The 21,020-nt window shown below is 50.8% G+C and overlaps 1 protein-coding gene across 10 annotated transcripts in view; it reads right to left on the bottom strand.

The window, feature by feature from the left end:
• LOC123769144 (probable G-protein coupled receptor Mth-like 3) overlaps positions 1-21,020 on the bottom strand; it is a 139,665-nt gene that overhangs the window by 20,074 nt on the left and 98,571 nt on the right. For 7 of the 10 annotated variants that reach the window (XM_069309838.1, XM_069309840.1, XM_045760100.2 and 4 more), the window contains exons 6-7: positions 18,322-18,417; positions 6,554-6,635 (exon numbers count right to left, since the gene is read on the bottom strand). In XM_069309838.1, the coding sequence (XP_069165939.1) occupies positions 6,554-6,635; positions 18,322-18,417 (178 nt within the window). Of the gene's footprint in view, positions 1-6,553; positions 6,636-9,084; positions 9,324-18,321; positions 18,418-21,020 lie in introns of all 10 variants that reach the window. The other 3 variants (XR_011223842.1, XR_011223841.1, XM_045760104.2) reach the window with 2 other exon arrangements.

Raw genomic sequence — 21,020 nt, 5'->3', positions numbered from 1 at the left:
ACCAAAGCTAGAATATGCAGCTGTTGTTTGGTGCCCATATCTTAAGAAGCACATCAACAAACTGGAAAAGGTGCAAAGACATGCTACAAAGTGGCTCCCAGAACTGAAGGGCAAGAGCTACGAGGAGAGGTTAGAAGCATTAAATATGCCAAAACTAGAAGACAGAAGAAAAAGAGGTGATATGATCACTACGTACAAAATAGTAACAGGAATTGATAAAATCGACAGGGAGGACTTCCTGAGACCTGGAACTTCAAGAACAAGAGGTCATAGATTTAAACTAGCTAAACACAGATGCCGAAGAAATATAAGAAAATTCACCTTCGCAAATAGAGTGGTAGACGGTTGGAACAAGTTAAGTGAGAAGGTGGTGGAGGCCAAGACTGTCAGTAGTTTCAAAGCGTTATATGACAAAGAGTGCTGGGAAGACGGGACACCACGAGCGTAGCTCTCATCCTGTAACTACACTTAGGTAATTACATATATACATACATACAATCTATTTACACACTATACACTATCACACACTACATTCACCATCAACACACTCAGAACTCCATGAGTGTCAGCTGCCACACCCTCACTCCTTCAACATCCCGTGTCTCCCTCACTCCTCCATCATCTTACTCGCCAACATTGCTCCTCCCACCATACTGTTATTGTTTTTATTACACTATTTACACATGTTATGTATATCTATCTACATGTTTTATTCACCAGAACTATGCAAGTAAGCCAGTATTGTGTCCAAACTTTACAGTGGCCACCATACACTGCATGAGAAATCACACAGCAGCCAGCAGATGATGCTACGATTTCATCACCTCCCTCACCAAATTAGCTCCTCCCAACATACTCCTGTTGCTGTTATTACACTATATACTCACATTGTATATACCCATGTCATTTGTGTTCACCATAGTGAACCACTAAGCTAGTATGGTGAGCAAAACAAGAGTGGAAAAAAATTATCATCTAACATGAAGAGATGAGATTTTCACTAAAATGATGCCAGAAGCTACGACATTTTTACTGATTTTTCTACATTTTTCACCATTTGGTAAAAAAATATTGAATTTAAAAAGCATCTGACCTCTTAACCCTTAACCACTGCATTGCACACCTGTTTTCGGCAAAAACGTCTTTGTGCAATTGTCAAGGACATATTTTTGTTGTTTTTATAAATGTTTAGGTAAAGTTAATGTCAAAATGTTTCCAAACTCAACTATTTTCATTTAAAATCATAAAGAGTAATGAAAACATTAAAATATAGCCTAATTAAAAAAAAACAGCGTTGAATGTAATGAAACGCCATTTTCTGGGTGAGACTCGGAGGCTCCCTGGAGCTATCCAGGCTGATATGCTAATGTCAAACTTTGGCATCAGTCATGTGTATGGAGTTCTGTGGGCCTACCGGGAACCACGAGCCAGAACCTGGCTCCTTCAGAGAGGCAAGGGGGAGCAATGGCCTATAGAAACCTCCAAGTGGTTGGAAGCATTCCATGTCTGCCATCGACCGGGTCAGGCACCCAGAAAGGTAAGTATCCCAAAACAAACCCGTATTCTGGTGAGAATTGCTACAAAAAGCTGAACAAGTGGATAGAACTCCCCAAAAAGAAATGAGCAAATGAGCATGACGTCACACGTCGCCATACCGCTGTCTGCGCAGCTCCCCCTTCTTCGGTAGGGGGAATGGGGAGCTCCAGACCCCCGCGCCGGCCATCCACCCTTCAGTTCTGAGGCTGGACATCAAAATATGTGAAAAACCGCCAACCGGGGGAGGGAGGGAGCCGGAGAGCCTCCGGGTCTCGCCCAGAAAATGGCGTTTCATTACATCAACCCTGGTTTTCTGGGGGGAGCCCCTTCGGCTCCCAGGAGCTAACTACCCACAGAGGAAAATGAGAGGGGACTTACCCGGGAGGCGGTCGCTGTTCACTCCTCAACCGGAAGTCGAGACAACCGGCGGCAACAGCTGACCCAAAGGGACACAGGCCCGACTAGGCCCATGAAGACCAGACCACACACTAGAAATTGAAGGGACGACGACGTTTCGGTCCGTCCTGGACCATTCTCAAGTCGATGAGAGTGACCTGGTGAGCATTAGTCACAAAGCCCCAGCCATGAGACGACGTGTTCGTGAACACATTGAGCGAGGGCTTGTGCAGGCGCCAAGGCAAGGAGCCCCGAAAAACCCGAAGAGGAACCCAGCGATGCAGCAGCCGATGCAAGGCCCCTGAAGGCCGAACCCAGCGATTGCGAGAGAGGCAGAAGGGACATCCCCGAAGAATCCAGAACAGCCGACGAAGCCAAACCCGCCCCGGCAGGTAGACCATCATCGCAAAGTTCAGGCTCCTGCACAAACCCTCGAGCAACCGCCAGGTGACCCGAGAGCCCTCCAGAAACAAGCGCAAGCGGGACCGCAGCCAAAGGAGAGAAGAGACAAGGAAGTGGTCCGAGAGTCTCACACAAGGCCCAGCCAGGTCCGAACCTGGGAGGGAATCAGATGGGACTTCCTCCAGTTCACCAAGAACCCGAACTCGGCGAGCTGAGAAAAAACCAAATCCTTGGCTAGCAGACAAAAGGACCGGCTGGGAGCCCAAACCAGCCTGTCGTCGAGGTAGGCCAACACCCAAACACATAAAAGACGCAGACGGGCCACGACGACGCGGGTAAGGTGTGTGAACACATGAGGTGCCAGGTTCAACCCGAACGGGAGACAACGAAAGCGGTAATCTTGATGCCCCACAACAAAACTGAGCCAGCTCCTGAACCCCGGATAAATCGGGATGTGCCAATAAGCATCCCGGAGGTCCAGGGACACCATCCAAGAACTCGGCGCCACCAGGAGCTGAACTTGGGACAGTGTAGTCATCCGGAAGGAGGGGCAATGAACCCAGGGGTTCAGACGGGACAAGGCCAGAATGAACTGCAGGTCCGCACAGTCCAGTTTCGGTACTGGGAATAAACAAGAAACCCATCTGAGGGACGTCGTCCAAGCAAACCCACTCCAAGACGACTCGACAGAGCGCAGGGGAAGAGGCCTGCGCCATCAGCCCAGAACCCCCCGAGGGAGGAGGGGCCACCCAACGCCACCTCAGGCCTAAGGAAACGACTCCAAACACCCACAAATCGTGGGACCAGGCATGAGTGAACAGTGCAAGCCTCCCCCCCCCCCCTTCGCCCTGTCAATGGGGAGAACCGCGAAAGGGCTGGTGCCCCTTACGAGACCCCGAACCCTGCACAGAGCGAACACTGCGCCGACCAGACGAAGGCGGGTCTGAAGGCGGGGCCGGTCCTGAAACTGGCACCAGCGGCCTACCTCAACAAGAGGAATCTCGAGCCCTGGCATGACCCTTCTGGGAAGGCACCCTCCCCCACCTCCCCTGGGACTCCCAGAAAACCAACAAGTCAGACATAGGACGACAACTAGCCAAAGCAGTCTGCAAATACTGTGCCACAGCAGACTCCGCAAAAAGCAGATTACAAAAAGGCGAGGACATCCTAAGAGCCAAGACCCAGGCAGATTCCAAGGAGGAAGCAAGCACCGCCTGCCAACATGCGAGCCGGGAAGCAGAAAACAGCGAAACCGCATCCCGCAGGATCAGCACAAAGAGTTTCAACAAGGCAGACGACGAGCGAGCCCCAAGTGTCCCCACATCCTCCTCAAGCCAGTCCGAAGACAGCTTCAGGAGGGAAAAGAAACGCAAGGCCGAAGCCAAGAGGCCACGGGCGTGCAAGTCCTCAGCAACCTGTGCAGTCGAAAGGGAAGGAACCTGCACATGGAGCTGCATGACGCCAACATCCCGGGGAAGGGCAGGGGCAAACAAGCACTCATTGAAGTGCTCAAGGTCGCCCCCCAAGGAAAACCTGAACCAACGTCGAAGCCTCGCACCACTCAAGTGTACGAGAACGACAGAAGGAATGCCAAGCCTCCAAAGCAACCACAGGACAGACCGCCAGCCAGAACAACTCCAGAACCTCGTAACGAACCCAGAAGGGAAACAACGTCCCAAATCTGAAAGAAGACGGATCCATAACAGAGGCATAATCCGGGTCGCGCAGGAGGTAAGCCACAAGGGCTGCCCACACCGCAGAAGGTTGGATGCAGGAAGTCGAAAACCTCCGGAAAGACGGAACCGACACATCCAGGGAACACAGAAGCGAACCCTGGTAGGGGCAGACACCAAATCTAACTCATACGCAGAGGGGGGGGGTAAGAAAATCCCACTCCTTGTAACAGTAAGCTCCGCTCAGAGGGCAGAAAAACCCAGGCGGGGTCCAACAGGGCCCAAGACCCCCAAGTCTGCCTTGGGTGCCAGGCTAGGACCCCAAGGATCCTTCCCAGCCCCAGAATCGTCCACCGCAGGACCCGGGGCCGCGTCATCTCCCAAAGCACCAGCCTCAAAAGAAAAGGCTGGTGCAGCCAGAAAAGTCAGACGAAAGGGGTTCCACTGGTCAGGCCCAGAGGCTTTAGTAGGGAGATCGGACTCGAATGCCTCTGTTGCCACACCAGAAGGGGCATCCCCCGAGACTGCTCGAGTCTCCAGACCATCTAAACCCTGCCTCGACTCCGAAACCCTCAGACGTTTCAGGGCCGGAAGCAAGGGGAGGGGGGGGGGGACCAGAATGAACCACAGCATGGGAAGGACGAGGAGGTGCGGACTGAACCAAGGCCGAAGCGACCATCACCCCCAAGTCCGGGTCCCTATAAGCAAAATGGGGCAGCCTCGGGGCATCTGGGTGAGCAATGAACCTAGAGCGTTGCAAGAACCTAAAGCGCACATGCAACGCCTGCGCTGCCTGTACCCGAAGAAGATAATCATTAGATTAGGTAAACTGAGTCACCAACAAGCAACATAACTCACAGGACTCCAGGTCGAAAGTGTCACCGACCCAATAGGCAACGTGACGGAGGCAAAAACATTGAAAGTCACCCTGAGACAAGGGGACAGAGCAACCCTTGAATTCACACAAAGCGAGGGGAAACTCCATGGCCACATCCATTGGACTCGTGTGCCCCCGTGGGGTTTCCCAGGGTCCTGAGATGGAACTCATGCTCAGGGAATCCCAGGCAGGGTACTGCTAACCGGCGCCCAAAACTACCAAGCAACACTCAAGCTGAACCCTAGGGATGTGTACACTCGTGGGGACCTAGCATAACGTGTTACATAACGTGTATAAATAGTGTAATAACAGCAAAAGTAGTGATGGGAGAAGCCATTTTGGTGAGGGAGGTGGCAACATCTGCATGACTTGTCATCATGTGTAAGGGTGGCTACTATGTCCTTTGGGCACTATAACAGCTTAGTTGAACATTTATGGTGAACAAAACATGTAGATATATAATGTGTGTATATAGTGTAATAAAACCACAAACAGTATACTTGGAGGAGAAATGTTAGTGTGTCTGACCTTGAATCAGTGAGGGAGGGAGGGAGGGAACATCAGTTGTGTGTGAACACCTGTTACTGTCTGCCGTCACCATACAAGCTTAGTGGTTCGCTATGGTAAACACAAATGTAGATACTTATATATAACGTGTATATATATTGTAATAACAGCAAAAGAAGTGTTGGGAGAAGCCATTTTGGTGATGGAGGTGGCATCATCTTCCTGACTTGTCATGCTGTGTAAGGGTGGCCACTATGCTCTTTGCTGTGCACTATACCAGCTTAGATGAACAGTTGTGGTGAACAAAACATGTAGATTCTTATATATAATGTATGTATATAGTGAATAAAAGCAAAAACAGTATGGAGTATGGTGGGAGGAGGATGTTGGCGAATGAGGAGTTTTTGAGGGAGGAAGTGGCAGCGAGTTGCTGGCTGAATGGTGTGTGCTGGCCACTCCTTGTTGCTTTTTTGACTCGCAATATCAACTTAGTGGTTCGTTATGGTGAACAAAACATGCAGATACTTGTATATATAACCTGTGTATATAGTGTAATAACCGCAAAAGTATTTGTATATTGTTTTATGAACATAATAATTGAATAAATAATATGCACACCATAATTTTGAGTACAGCAATGATTCATACATTTTATTATATAGATATATCACACTACACACTATTGAATAATATTACTGCAAAAAACTAAGAAAAAATCAATCAGAGACATTGAAATAATTAGGTAATAATATCTTTATGGCAACTCCTGTCTGACAACTGGGGCGGAGCAGACTGCTTCCAATGTTTGAACTGTCAACGCCTCTTTTTTTGCCAGACTTCCCCACCTTATTGCAGCCAAAATATGCCACTTAGGATTTTTTTTTTCCCGTGACCAAGGAACACAAATTAACAGGTTTATAAGAAAAAAAAATTCATTTTTTTTTTATGCACCTGTGGGTGACAAAGGGCAAAGAGCCCATAGCAGCTTGGGGGTTGTGTTCCTTGTTTTGCAAAACCTATTTGATGGGGTCTATTCAAGAATCCATTGCATTTATTTATTTTATTTTCTGTTTTACTTATTTCAATGACAATGAATTGATATTTGAATGAACCTTAATTAAGGTTCATTCAAATATTGAATGAACCTTAATTACTCTCTTACCTTTTTTATATTGTCCTTGTTGCAGACAGTCACAATAAAGATGAACACCCCTTGTAGTCCATTGAATATGTCAGCAAAAATCCTGTAAATGTAAGTTCACGCTGAGCACTAAATACCAACATATACAATTGTTCTGAGAAATCCTTTTGGAAAACATCTGCAGTTAACAACTGTAACCAAACTATTACTATATTACTGAGAATTTAATTATTAAAAATAGTAAAAAAAAAAAATTTTAATGTCTTGGTCAGTTATACTAATCTATAGAAAATAAACCAATGTAAGAGTTGTTCCCTTTAGCATTTCTACCAAATTAATACCAACTCTTACTCTACACAAATGATCTAGTACAGTACAGAATTATTTAAGTAAACAGCTGTAGTTATGTATAGAAATGGTACATACGGACATTTGTTCTCAGTGTAAAAATAAATTTAGATGTGCATATAAAAAAACAGCTTTGAATGTAATGAACCACCATTTTCTGGGTGAGCCCTGGAGGCTCCCAGAGCCTATCAAACTGACATGTGCCATATTAGTCTGGTGCCATCAGTCCTTCGAGTTGAAGTGCCTACCAGAGGCCATGAGCCAGAACCTGGCCCCCTCAGAGAGGCGAAGCAACCCTAAAAGGCTAAAGCCAACAAAAACAAAGCCTTGAGAAAACAATCCTGAACCAAAGGGGCCACCACAAACTGAGGAGAAGAGAGAAAAAGAGAGTACCCGGTCCAAAGACCTAGAAGGCTCAGAGCAGGCTGGAGGTGAAAAACCTACGAGAGAGCTTGTGGATCAGAGTAGACGTGACATCCACCCTGAACGCAAGCTAGAGCGGCTCCGCTAGCGCTGCACGATAAGAAAGGACAATATTCGGCATAAGATGCCGGTCCTGAAAGAACCAAGAAAGGACAAAACAACAGGAACAGACACAGACAAAACCCTATGAAGGGAAAGAAAATGGTGGAAAGACCACCAGGAGATTTCATACTGTCGCTGAGAGGAAGACCGCATGTGTTAAACCATCATTGAAGCTACCTGATTGCCATTTAAATGGTGATACACCCGCGTCAGAAAAACCAGACACAAAGTGCGGAAGAGTAAACCAAACCAGCAAGGTACCTCACCGGCACCGACCTGCTGAAAGAGGCAGAGGCATCGAAAAACCCTCAAGTGTGGACACCGTGTAAGCAGCGTCTGAAACCAAGGCCGGTCTGGCCACCATGGGGCCAGGTGAACCACTCATCCCTGAAAGAATTCAAGCCATGCTAGAACCCAAAGCAACAGCTGAACCAGAGGATGAAGGTACAGGAACCCCCACCTCTACCAATCCTGTCGAAAAGCATCCACTGCGAAGGCCTCACAGTCAGGGAAAGGCACCACGTACAGTATATGGAAAGGCGCCGGGACCAAGTTGACATGAAGAGGTCCACCTCCAGGCGCCCGAACATTCAACAAAGTCAAAGGAAGGAGTCAGCATCGACCATCTACTCCATGGAAAGAGGAATGAAGTGAGACAGATGTCTACAAGGACATTGTACACCCCCTGAATGTGAATAGTGTGGACAGTTAAACCCCCGAGAACTCAGCAGAAGAGCTACCTGATGTGACCAGCCCCAAAGAGCCATGGACTGTCGAGACCCTACCTAGTTGAAACTATGAACCACAGGAGAGCAGTCCAAATGGACCCAAATGAATCGAGTCCTGAGGCAACTGAATCTGCTGCAACGCCTATAGAGTGGTAGACGGTTGGAACAAGTTAAGTGAGAAGGTGGTGGAGGCCAAGACCGTCAGTAGTTTCAAAGCGTTATATGACAAAGAGTGCTGGGAAGACGGGACACCACGAGCGTAGCTCTCATCCTGTAACTACACTTAGGTAATTACACTTAGGTAATTACACAGCCGCAAACTTTCGCACCGTGCTGTGAGCCAGTTGGAAGGACGGAGTCCAACACCCCTGGCTGGCTTGGTGAGCGCTGGTCCCAAAACCCCAGTCGAGAGACGAGGCCTCTGTGAAGACATTGAGCGAGGGAATGGGAAGGAGCCAAGGCCCCAAACTTCGAAAAACCCGAAGAGGAAGCCGGAGAAGCAGCAACCGCTGTAAGGACCCCGGAGGGCAAACCCAGTGATTGTGAGAGTGACAAAAGGGCTGCCCCGAATGTACCAGAACAGTCTCTAAAGCCAAACCCTGCCCAGCGGGAAAACCAGCAAGGCAAAGTTCAGGCTCCAGCACAGCTGCTTGAGTAACCACAGAGTGACCCGGGTCCCCCTCAGAAACAACAGACGACGGGACTGCAGCCGGAGCAAAGTCACAAGAGAGAGAAATGGAACCATATGGGACTTCCACCAATTCCCCTGGAACCTGAACCTGGTAAGCTGGGAAAGAACCATGTCCCTGGCTAGCAGACCGGCTGGGAGCTCAAACCAACCAGTCACTAAGGTAGGCTAAAACCTGAATCCCTAGCAGAGGGATGGGCCACTACATCCCATGTTAACCCTTAAACTGCGTAACACGTCATGAGACGTGTTGAGTAACTTACCCAAAAGTGCACATCACGTCATGTGACGTGTTGGAGTACTACGCAAGATTTAAACGGCCCGCGGATACACAGGGTTCACCTCACCTTCATTAGGGCTCTTGTAAACGGATGCCATTTAAAACAAATATCGTGGGCCACATTCCCGGGTGTGAGGTCCTCAGTACTGAGTGAGCCACCAAGGCTGGCGCACACAGCATGAGCTCACAGCACTGCCATTCAGCTTGTGACCACAGCATCGCCTAAAAATGCCATAATATATGTGTACATGCTATTATTTAGCGATGATAGTATTACAGAAGACCCCTGACTGTGACAAAAATGACCAGGATTCTGATAATAGCAGGATTGTTGTGATAATTAGTGCTGTAGTGGGAGGAATAATCTTAATGGGGAGGGAGGTAACGTTGTCTGCTGACTCTGTGTGACCACCTTTTACTGTCTGGACTCACTATACCAGCTTAGTTGTTCGCTATGGTGAACAAAACATGCAGATACTTATATATAACATCTGTATATAGTGAATAACACCAAAAACAGTATGGTGGGAGGCGAATGTTGGCGAGTCAGGTGAGGTGAGGGAGAGAGGAAGTGACAGCCAGTGGCAGCCCGCCACTGGCTGCCACTGCCACTCAACATACTAACTTAGTGGTTCGTTATGGTGAACACAAATGTAGATACTTATATATAACATGTATATATAGTGTAATAACAGAAAAAGGAGTGTGGGGAGAAGCCATTTTGGTGAGGGAGGTGGCAACATCTGCATGATTTGTCATGATAGGTAGGGGTGGCCACTATGCTCTTTGGGCACTATACCAGTTTAGATGAACAGTTATGGTGAACAGAACATGTAGATACTTATATATAACGTCTGAATATAGTGAATAAAAGCAAAAACAGTATGGTGAGAAGAGAATGTGGGCGAGTGAGGAGTCATTGAGGTAGGGAGTGGCGGTGAGAGGCTGACTGGCAGATGTGGTGGCCACACCTCGCTGCTTTTTGACTCGCAATATCAACTTAGTGGTTCGTCATGGTGAACAAAACATGTAGATACGTATTTATAAGCTGTGTATATAGTGTAATAACCGACAAAGTACTGTATTTGTTTATTGTTTTATGAACACAATAATTGAATCAATAATATGCACACCATAATTTTGAGTACAGCAATGATTCACACATTTTATTATATAAATATATCACACTACACACTATTGAATAATATTACACCAAAAAAATGAAGAAAAATCAATCAGAGACATTGAAATAAATAGGTAATTATCTTTTTGTGGCCACTCCTGCCTGACAGCTGGAGCTAAGCAGACCGCCTCCGACGCATGCTGAGTCAGCGCCTCTTTTTTTTGCCAGACTTTCCAGCCCTATAGCGGGCAAAATATGCCACTTACGATTTTTTTTATTATATTTTAAGGGAACACAAATTAACAGGTTTAGAAGAATTTTTTTAATTTTTTTTTTATTTATTTATTTTTTTGTTATGTGCCTGTGGGTGACAATGGCCAAATAGTCCTTAGCAACATAAGGGATAACTGTGTGAACATGTGAGGTGCCAGACTCAGGCCAAATGGAAGGTAATGACCACGACACTAAGTCAATCTCTGAAACCTGGATGAATTGAAACGTGCCAATACGCATCCCTGAGGTCCAGGGATATCATCCAAGCATCTGGCTTGAGAAGAAGCCGGACCTGGAATGACATATTCATCCAAAAGGAGGGGCAAGGAATCCAACGATTTAGATGAGACAAGTCCAGAATGAACTGCAGATCTGCACAGTTCCATTTCAAAACCGGAAATAAGCAAGAAATCCACTTGACAGATTAAGTCATTTTGACTACGCCCAAGTGAACTCACTCCAAGATGACCCGCCAGAGAGATAGGAAAGAAGCCTGTCCTGCCATCTCCGAACCCTCGACCTGAGGAGGAGCCACCGAACGCCACCAAAGGCTGGAAGAAAAAGGAGCAAATGTGTCTTGTTGGACAACCAACCTGGCCTGTTAGTTGTCCATTTGGAAGAAAAAGAAAACCTAGCATGCAACCAAACCACTGCCTGACCCCTAACATCCTCAGACAATGAATGAGTAAATTGAGTAACAAATGGGGAACAGGTCCCGTAAGACTCAGGGTTGTAGGTGTCACTGACCCAATAGGCAGCATGACGGAGGCAGGATGGATGATCATCACCATGAGGCACAGGCAACGAACACCGCTCAGCATTGCACAAGGCGAGACAGGGTTCGAAAGACACGTCCATGGTACTCCCGAGCCCTACAGGAAACCCAGGCACTGGGGTCTGCTAAGCTGGGAAACCCTGTCTGTTGCAGGCAAACTGACAACCAGTGTCGCCCTGAAACCTCAGGGCACCAGGAAAACTACCAAACACAATCTAGGCTAGCCAAATTTGAAGTTAGGCAGACCTCCGCCAATGAAGTGAAAATGCTCCAAAACAAAAAACCAGCGTTGAATGTAATGAAACGCTATTTTCTGGGTGAGTCCCGGAGGCTCCCCGGAGCTATCCCAGGCTGATATGCTAATGTCAGACTTTGGCATCAGTCATGTGTATGGAGTTCTTAGGCCTACCGGGGACCACGGCCAGAACCGGGCCCCCTCAGAGAGGCAAGGGGAGCAATGGCCTATAGAAGCCCCCGTGTAGTTGGAAGCATTCTATGTCTGCCATCGACCGGAACAGGCACCCAGAAAGGTAAGCGCCCCAAAACAAATCCCTATTCTGGTTAAAATTGCTACCAAAAACCGAACTAGTGGATAGAACTCCCCAACCGAAAACAAGCAAACTAGTGTGACGTCACACACTGCCGCGTCGCTGTCTGCGCAGCTCCCCCCTCCCCGGGAGGGGGAAGGGGGAGCCCCTGACCCCCCGCGCCGGCTACCCACACCTCAGTTCTTGAGGCTGATGCTATAGGCGATGGTCGTGTGCTCTGGCTCCGGTGTCGCTACTGCACTGTGCTTTACGTGTGGTGTTAGTTTTGTGGGTGCGAGAGCCAGGAGTTATCTTCAGTACTCGGGCTGCATGCGCCTAGGGCTGCCTTCCCTAGGTGCCCTGTAAGTACTGCCCTTGGGGCTTGGGGCCACCTTCCACAGGCTCCTCGGGGTCTGCCTCTGCTGGTCCGTTTTGCCTTTCGGTTTTTCGGCCGCCTGTCAGGCTCTTGGGTGTTCTGTTCTCCCTTGTTACCGGCAGGTAAGAGACAGTTTGCACTGGTAGGGGCGCAGGGTGCTGCTCAGCTTGTATTTCCCAACATCGCGGCCGGCTCTGTTCCTTGGGGTTTGCTGTCCTCTTGCGGGGTTTTGTTTTTCTTTTTGCCTGGTGGGGGGTTCTGTCATTTTATTCAGTTTGTTTTTGCCCTTCCACTGTTCTCCTCGGTGGCGCCCCCTGCTAGGCCCCCGTGAGTGTGCACGTCCCTGGGGTTCAGCTTTAGAAGTTTGCTTGGTAGTTTTGGGCGCCGGTTTGCAGCACCCTGCCTGGTACTACCTGAGCGCGAGTCCTCTTAAAGTAACGCTCAGGACCCTGGGAATCCCCTAGGGGGCGCGTGGGTCCGATGGATGTGACCCCGGAGTCCCCACTCGCTGTGTGCGAGTTTGAGGGTTGCTCGGTCCCCTTGTCTCAGGGTGACCCTCATTGTTTTTGCCTCTGCCACGCTGCCTGTTGGGTCGGTGATACTTTTGACCCTGAGTCCTGTGAGTGTTGCTGCTTGCTTGTGACTCAATTTACCCAATCCTCTGATGATTCTATTCGGGTACAGGCGGCACGTGCGTTGCAGTCTAGGTCTCGTCTGTTGCAACGCGCTCGGTTGGTTGCTTCCCCGGATGCCCCGGGGCTGCCCCGCTTTGCTTTTCGAGACCCGGACTTGGGGGTGGGGGTCGCTTCGATCCTGGTTCAGTCCGCACCTCCTCGTCCTTCCCCTTCTGTTCGTTCTGGTCCCCCGCCCCTGCTTCCGGCCCCGTAGCGTCTGAGGGTTTCGGGGTCGGAGCAGGGGTTACTTGATCTCGAGACTCGGGCATCTTCGGGGGTTGCCCCTTCCGGGGGGGCGGCAGAGGCATTCGAGTCTTGTCTCCCGGCCGAAGCTTCAGGGTCTGACCAGTGGGCCCCCCTTCCTCCAGCTTTTCCGGCTGCTCCGTCCTTGTCTTGTGGGGTCGGGGCTTGGGGAGAGGACTCGGCCTCGGGTCCTGTGGTGACGGACCTCGAGGCTGGGGAGGGGCTGACTTGGGGGCCTTGGGCCCCGCTGGACCCCGCCTGGGTTTTTCTTCCCACTGAACGGGGCTTATTGTTACAAGGAGTGGGGTTTTCTTTTCCCCCCTCTGCGTACGAGTTGGATTTGGTGTCAGCCCCTCCCCGGGATCGGTTCCGTGTTCCCCCGGGTATGTCGGTTCCGTCCTTCCGGAGGTTTTCGGCTTATCGCATCCAACCTGGTGTGGTGCGAGCGGCCTTTGCAGCTTACCTCCTGCGTGACCCGGATTATACCTCGGAAATGGATCCGTCCACGTTCAGGTTTGGGACTTCGTTCCCTTTCTGGCTCCGTTACGAAGTTCCGGAGTCGTCCTGGCTAGCAGACTGCCCCTTGCTTGGTCTGGATTCCTGGCATTCCTTCTGTCGTTCCCGCACGCTGGAGTGGCGGGAAGCTTCCACGGTGCTTCAGGTTTTCCTGGGGGGGTGAACTTGAGTACCTGAATGAGTGCTTGTTTGCCCCTGCCCTTTCCCGCGATGTGGGCGTTATTCAGCTCCATGTGCAGGTTCCCTCCCTTTCGGCGGCGCTCATTGCGGAGGACTTGCGCGCCCGGGGCCTTTTGTGTTCGGCCTTGCGGTTCTTTTCCCTCCTGGAGCTGTCTTCGGATTGGCTCATGGAGGATGTGGGGACGCTTGGGTCCGTCCCGGGGTCCGGCACCTTGTCCTCGGCTGCGCGTTCGTCGGCTGCCTTGTTGAAGCTGTTCACGCCGATTTTGCGGGATGCGGTTTCCCTGTTCTATGCTTCCCGTCTCGCGTGTCGGCAGGCGGTGCTGGGTTCCTCCGTGGAATCTGCTTGGGCTCTGGCTCTTAAGCGTTCTTCACCTTTTTGTCCTCTCCTGTTTGGGGAGTCGGCCGTGGCGCAGTTTATTCAGGCTACGTCGGCGGCTTGTCGTCCGATGTCGGACTTGTTGGTTTTCCGTGGGACCCGGGGTGGGTCTTCCCGGAAAGGTCGTGCCAGGGCTCGGGGTTCCTCTCGTCGTGGTAGGCCTCTGGTGTCAGGTTTGGGGTTGGCTCCTCCTGCGGACCCTCCCTCGTCTGGTCGGCGCGGTGTTCGCGCTGTGCGGGGTTCTGGGTTTCGTAAGGGTCGCCGGCCCTTTCGCGGTTTGCCCCCTTGACGGGGCGATGGGGGGGCGGCTTGCGCTGTTCGCCCGCGCCTGGTCCCACGATTCGTGGGCCTTTCGGGTCGTGTCTCGCGGCCTGCGGTGGCGTTGGGGGGTTGGGGCTGGCAGGGCAGGTTTCTTCCCCTGCGCTCTGTCGAGTCATCTTGGAGTGGGTACGCTTGGGCGTCGTCGAAACGACGTCGTCCCTCATATGGGTTTCCCGTCTGTTTCCGGTTCCGAAACGGGACTGCGCGGACCTGCGGTTCATTCTGGACTTGTCCCGTCTGAACCCCTGGGTTCATTGCCCCTCCTTTCGGATGACTACGCTGTCTCAGGTTCGGCTCCTCTCTGAGCTGGGAGCTTGGATGGTGTCCCTGGACCTCCGGGACGCTTATTGGCATGTCCCGATTCATCCGCGGTTCAGGGACTGGCTCGGTTTTGTTGTGGGGCGTCTGAGTTACCGCTTTCGTTGTCTCCCGTTCGGGTTGAACCTGGCACCTCGCGTGTTCACGCGCCTTACACGGGTTGTGGTGGCTCGTTTGCATCTCCTAGGTGTTCGGGTGTTGGCCTACCTCGACGACTGGCTGGTTTGGGCTCCCAGCCAGTCAGCTTGCTTGCTAGCCAGGAATTTGGTTCTTTCCCAGCTCGCCGAGTTCGGGTTCTTGGTGAACTGGAGGAAGTCCCATCTGGTTCCCTCTCAGGTTCGGACTTGGCTGGGTCTCGTGTGGGACTCTCGAACCGCCTCCTTGTCTCTCCCTCCGGAGTCTCTCCTGCGGCTGCGGTCCCGCCTTCGTCTGTTTCTGGAGGGCCCTCGGGTCACCCGGCGGTTGCTCGAGGGGCTGTGCGGGAGCCTGAACTTCACGATGGTGGTCTACCCACCGGGTCGGGTTTGGCTTCGACGGCTGTTCTGGTTCCTTCGGGGTTCCCCCTTCCACCTCTCTCGCGATCGCAGAGTTCGACCCCCGGGGGCCTTGCGTCGGTTGCTGCGTCACCGGCTTCCTCTTCGGGTTTTTCGGGGTTCAGTGCCTTGGCGCCTACCCGAGCCCTCGCTCGATGTGTACACGGATGCGTCGTCTCTCGGCTGGGGTTTTGTGACCAGTGCTCACCAGGCCAGCCAGGGGCGTTGGGGTCCGTCCTTCCGTCGAGCTCACAGCACGGTGCGGGAGTTCGCGGCAGTGTGGTTTGCTCTGGGGAGGATTCGGGTGGCCCGCGGATCGACGATTCGGCTCCATTCGGACTGCTCTCCGGTGGTTCATTGCCTGAACCGCGGGGGTTCGATGCGGTCCTTGTCTCTTTGGGGTTGGTCGCTTCGGGTGACTCGTCTGCTGAGTTCTCGGGGTTTGGCTCTCCTGGCGGTTCACGTACGGGGCGTGTCCAACGTCTTGGCCGACGCCCTGTCTCGCTTCGTTCCCCTCTCCACGGAGTGGACGGTCGACGACGAGTCCTTCCGTTGGCTTTGCCAGACGTTCGGGCGCCCCGACGTGGACCTCTTCGCGTCGGCGTGGTCGCGGCGTCTTCCCGTTTATGCGGCGCCCTTCCCCGATTGCGAGGCCGTCGGGGTCGATGCTTTTCGGCTAGACTGGTCGAGGTGGGGGTTCCTGTACCTCTTTCCCCCGGTTCGGCTGTTGCTCCAGGTCCTGACTCGCTTAGAGACTTACAGGGGGAGAGTTGTCCTTCTAGCCCCTTGGTGGCCGTCCCAGCCTTGGTTTCAGGCGCTGGTTGCTCGGTGTCCGAACCCGAGGGTTTTCCCGCGGCTCCGCCTCTTTCAGCAGATCGGGCCGGTGCGTCACGTAGCTGGTTCGATCTTCTCCTCGAGTCTTCGCATATGGTTTTTTTGACTCGAGTCTATCATCATCTCTATGGTGATCAGGTGGCCTCCTTGTTGGTGTCCCACCTGAGGGCTTCTTCTCGGCGGCAGTATGAAGTTTCCTGGCGGTCCTTCCGTTTCTTTTTGCGTCTTCGTCGTGTTAGCTCCTTGTCTGTTCGGGTGGTCTTGTCCTTCCTCTAGTGGTTGTTTCAGGACCGTCATCTTATGCCTAACACTGTCGCTTCGTATCGTGCGGCGCTGGCGGAGCCGCTTCAGCTTGCTTTCGGTATCGATGTTACGTCTGCGCCGTTTCGCAAGCTGTCTCGTGCATTGTTTCACCTCCGGCCTGCTCATGCATCGCCTGAGCCGTCCTGGTCTTTGGACAGAGTGCTCGCTTTCCTTTCATCTCCTCGTTTCGTTGTGGCCCCTTCGGTCCAGGATTGTTTTTCCAAGGCACTTTTCTTGTTGGCTTTGGCCTCTGGGGGTCGGGTAGGGGAGCTTCATGCTCTCCTCCGGCGCAGGAGTTTCTGCTCTTTTGGTCGTGGTGATTGTTTTGTTCGTTTGCAGCCGTCTCCTTCTTTTCTGGCGAAGAATGAGACTGCTGCGTTCCGGAGGGGTCCATGGGTGGTTGATGCTTGGTTGGTCAGGCCGGGGGTGCATCATGTTTTGTGTCCGGTTGCGGCGCTTCGCCGTTATTTGTGCGCCACAGCTTCTGTGTCCGGGGACGCGCTGTGGGTTGATCCGGTTTCCCTTCTTCCCTGTTCACGGGTTCAGGTCTCTCAGGTCGTCCGCAGGGTTATTAGGTTCAGCCAGCCTGCGGTCTATCCCCGTGCCCATGACGTTCGTAAGTTCGCGGCTCTTGCTGCCGTCTTTGGGAATATGTCTTGGTCTGATATTCGGGCACGGGGATTTTGGCGGTCGAACAGGGTCCTGGCTGCTCGTTACCTTGTGAATGTCCCTGGGCCTCGTCGGGCCTGTGTTGCTTTGGGTCGGCGGTTGCAGCCAGTTGTCTCGGCTTCAAGTTGAGGGGGAGCGACGACCGCCTCCCGGGTAAGTCCCTCTTTTTCTGTCTGTGGGTAGTTAGCTCCGGGGAGCCGACGGGGCTCCCCCCAGAAAACCAGCGTTGAATGTAATGAAACGCCATTTTCTGGGTGAGTCCCGGAGGCTCCCCGGCATCCCTCCCTCCCTCCGGTCGGCGGTTTTTCGCGTTTTTGACATCCAGCCTCAAGAACTGAGGTGTGGGTAGCCGGCGCGGGGGGTCTGGGGCTCCCCCTTCCCCCTCCCGGGGAGGGGGGAGCTGCACAGACAGCGGCAGTGTGTGACGTCACACTAGTTTGCTTGTTTTCGGTTGGGGAGTTCTATCCACTAGTTCGGTTTTTGGTAGCAATTTTAACCAGAATAGGGGTTTGTTTTGGGGCGCTTACCTTTCTGGGTGCCTGTTCCGGTCGATGGCAGACATAGAATGCTTCCAACTACACGGGGGCTTCTATAGGCCATTGCTCCCCTTGCCTCTCTGAGGGGGCCCGGTTCTGGCCGTGGTCCCCAGTAGGCCTAAGAACTCCATACACATGACTGATGCCAAAGTCTGACATTAGCATATCAGCCTGGGATAGCTCCGGGGAGCCTCCGGGACTCACCCAGAAAAACAATAAGGTACCACAGACACAGACTAACCAGTCCCCAGAGAGAATCCTCGGCTGCCACTGAATGCTAGCTTTTTTTTACTCTATAAAGTGAATAATACCAAATTCTACTAATTGTCCATTACATCTATCTACACTAGTCCATAGTTAGAAAAAACCAGCATTAAATGTAATGAAACTCCATTTTTTGGGTAAGTACCCATAAAGATAGGCAAACCAATACAAACCCTCTACTGGTGAAAATTGCAACCTACGTTCGAACTGTATCTTTGGTAGGCACAAAACTCTAGGGACTGATAACACCTAACTAATATGGCACATGTCAGTTTGGATAGCTTCAGGGAGCTGAAGGGGCTCCTCACAGAAAGTACTATCTAAACAGGAGGATGGGTTGAAATATTGTATGCTGTACTGAAATACCTTTACGTACCAGTATGTGCAAGTATTCCTGTGATGTACACTGGAGATGGCCTCAGCTATCCACACAATGCCCATGACAATAAAAAGCTTAATATACAGCCAGGCACTGAGGACAAAAAACAAATAATTTCTTATTTCAGGGAAAATTATATCAACATCATATTTATCATATTTTTGCCATGGCTTTTAAAAAAAAGGCACAGCAAACATTCAGGCCCAGTGCACATATCATCACACAGTCATACCATGGGGCAGTTAGAAGCTTCATAAATAGATATACCAAATTAGGAAACATAAGATAAGAATAGAGGAAACTGCAAAAAGCTTGTTGACCAAAGAGATGAAGTTAGTATTTCTATCTGTATAATCTATGCAGCAAATAATTAATGTCTTATTATGTTACCAGATAATGTGTTCTACATATCATTAACCCAATCTCTAAGCTAGCATTTACCCAGGTCTCTTTAGAATCAAAACTTACCCAAATGGTATTCATCGTTCTATGTTCTATTCTGTGTTGATTTTTTTAGTATTTATTAATAATTTCTTGTTATACCCTGTTATCGATTTATATACTTTAATCATGTGTCCCCCCCCCCCAATCCTCTCCCTACTCTTGGTATTTCTTGACAGTAATTTCTAGGTGCTTTATGTTGAACAAAACTGAACTCCATTATTTAAATGGGGCCTAACAAGGGCAGGTTACTTTGCATTGATTCCAGGGGTCAAGGTCCCCGAGGTTTAGTCTCTGGCCAGACCTCCTGGTTGCTGGACTGGTCAACCAGGCTGTTGGACGCAGCTGCTCGCAGCCTGGTTGATCAAGTATCCTTTGGAGGTGTTTATCGAGTTCTCTCTTGAACACTGTGAGGGGTAGGCCAGTTATGCCCCTTATGTGTAGTGGAAGCGTGTTGAAGTCTTGGGCCTCTGATGTTGATAGAGCTCTTTCTCAAAGTACCTATTGCACCTCTACTTTCCAACAGGGGTATCATGCACATCCTGCCATGCCTTCTGGTCTCATGTGATGTTAATTCTGTGCGCAGGTTTGGGACCAGCCCCTCTAATATTTTCCATGTGTAAATTATTATATATCTCTCCTGCCTGCACTCTAGAGAGTACAGATTTAGGCATTTTAGTCAGTCCCAGTAATTTAGATGGCTTACTGAGTGGATTCTAACAGTAAAGAATCTATCTCTACATGCTCTCCAAGTCAGCAATTTCTCCAGCTTTGTAAGGGGCTGTTATTGTGCAACAGTATTCCACTCTAGGGAGCACTAGCATTTTGAAAAGTATCATCGTTGGTATAGCATCTCTTGTTTGAAAGATTCTTGTTATCCAACCTATCATTTTTCTTGCAGATGTTATGGATACTCTATTGCATTCTGGTTGTTAAACGATTTGGTGGATTGTATTCTGGGAAAAAATTAGGGCCCTCGGAGCAAGGCTTGTTGTTACAGGGGGAGGGGTTTTCTTATTTCCCCCCCTTCCTGTATGAGTTTGATAGGGATTTGACTCCTCCCCAGGTTCGGTTCTGGGTTCCCTGGTTCCCTCCTTCTAGAGGTTTTCGGCTTCCTGCATCCCGCAGAGAGAGGTGCGGAAGGCCCTTGTGGCTTACCTCCTGCAAGACCCGGATTATGCCTCGATAATGGATCCTTCTGCTTTTGAGTTTGGCTTCTCTTTTCCTTACTGGGTGCTTTATGAAGTGCTGGAGTCTTCCTAGAAGGCAGGCTGCCCTTTCTTTTCATTGGGGGCGTGGCATGCGTTCTATTGGACACGCACACTTGAATGGCGGGAGATGACTACAGTCATTCAGGTTTACCTGGGGGTGCAAGTTTGAGCACCTCAATGCATGCTTGTTTACCCCTGTGCTTCCTCCCGATATTGGCCAGGTGCAGCTTCATGTGCAGGTTCCGTCCCTTTCGGTGTCCCTGGTGGTCGAGGATTTGCATGCCTGTGGGCATTTGGCTTTGCTCTTATGCTTCTTTTCCCTGCTGGAGCTGTCTTCGAACTGGCTTCAGGAGGATATGGATAGCTGGGTTCTGGGCCAGTGTCCAGTGCACTTGCCTCAGCACCTCGGCGTCAGCTGCATTGTTGAAGCTGTTTGCACCAATACTGAAGGAAGCAGAGTCTGTTCTTTTCTTCTCGCCTCGTGTGCCGACAGGAGGTGTTCGTCCACTCTTTGTAATCTGCTTGGACCCTGGCTCTTAGATCGTGCCAAGGGTCAAGGTTCCTTTGGTCGTTGTCAGCCAGTAGTGCCAGATTCGAGGCCGACCCCTCCTGCGGAGCCATCAACATCTGGTCGGCGCAGTGCTCGCTCTGAGCATTGGTTGGGCCCTTGTAAGGGTCATCGGTCCTTTTGCAATTCGCCTCGTTGATGGGGCGATGGGTCGGGGGGGGGGAGGAAGGCTCATGCTGTTTGCTAACACCTGGTTCCATGATTCGTAGGTGTTTCGGGCCCTTCTATCCAGCCTGCGGTGACATTCGGTGGCTCCTCCTCCTTCGGGGGGGTTTGCACTTGGGCATGGTCAAAACGATGGCGTCCGTCAGGTGGGTTTCTCGCCTGTTTCCAATTCTGAAACGGGACTGTGTGGATCTGCGGTTTGTTATGAACCTAGTAGTTACTTGGTTCTCACAGATACAGTACTGTAGGTAGAATATATATTAATCTCATCTCAGTTTGTCAAGTATGATTTATATGATGGAAAGTTAAAT

The sequence above is a fragment of the Procambarus clarkii genome, chromosome 66, assembly GCF_040958095.1.
Source record: "Procambarus clarkii isolate CNS0578487 chromosome 66, FALCON_Pclarkii_2.0, whole genome shotgun sequence".
Lineage (NCBI taxonomy): Eukaryota > Metazoa > Arthropoda > Malacostraca > Decapoda > Cambaridae > Procambarus > Procambarus clarkii.
This window is presented reverse-complemented; position numbering and strand designations above follow the sequence as displayed.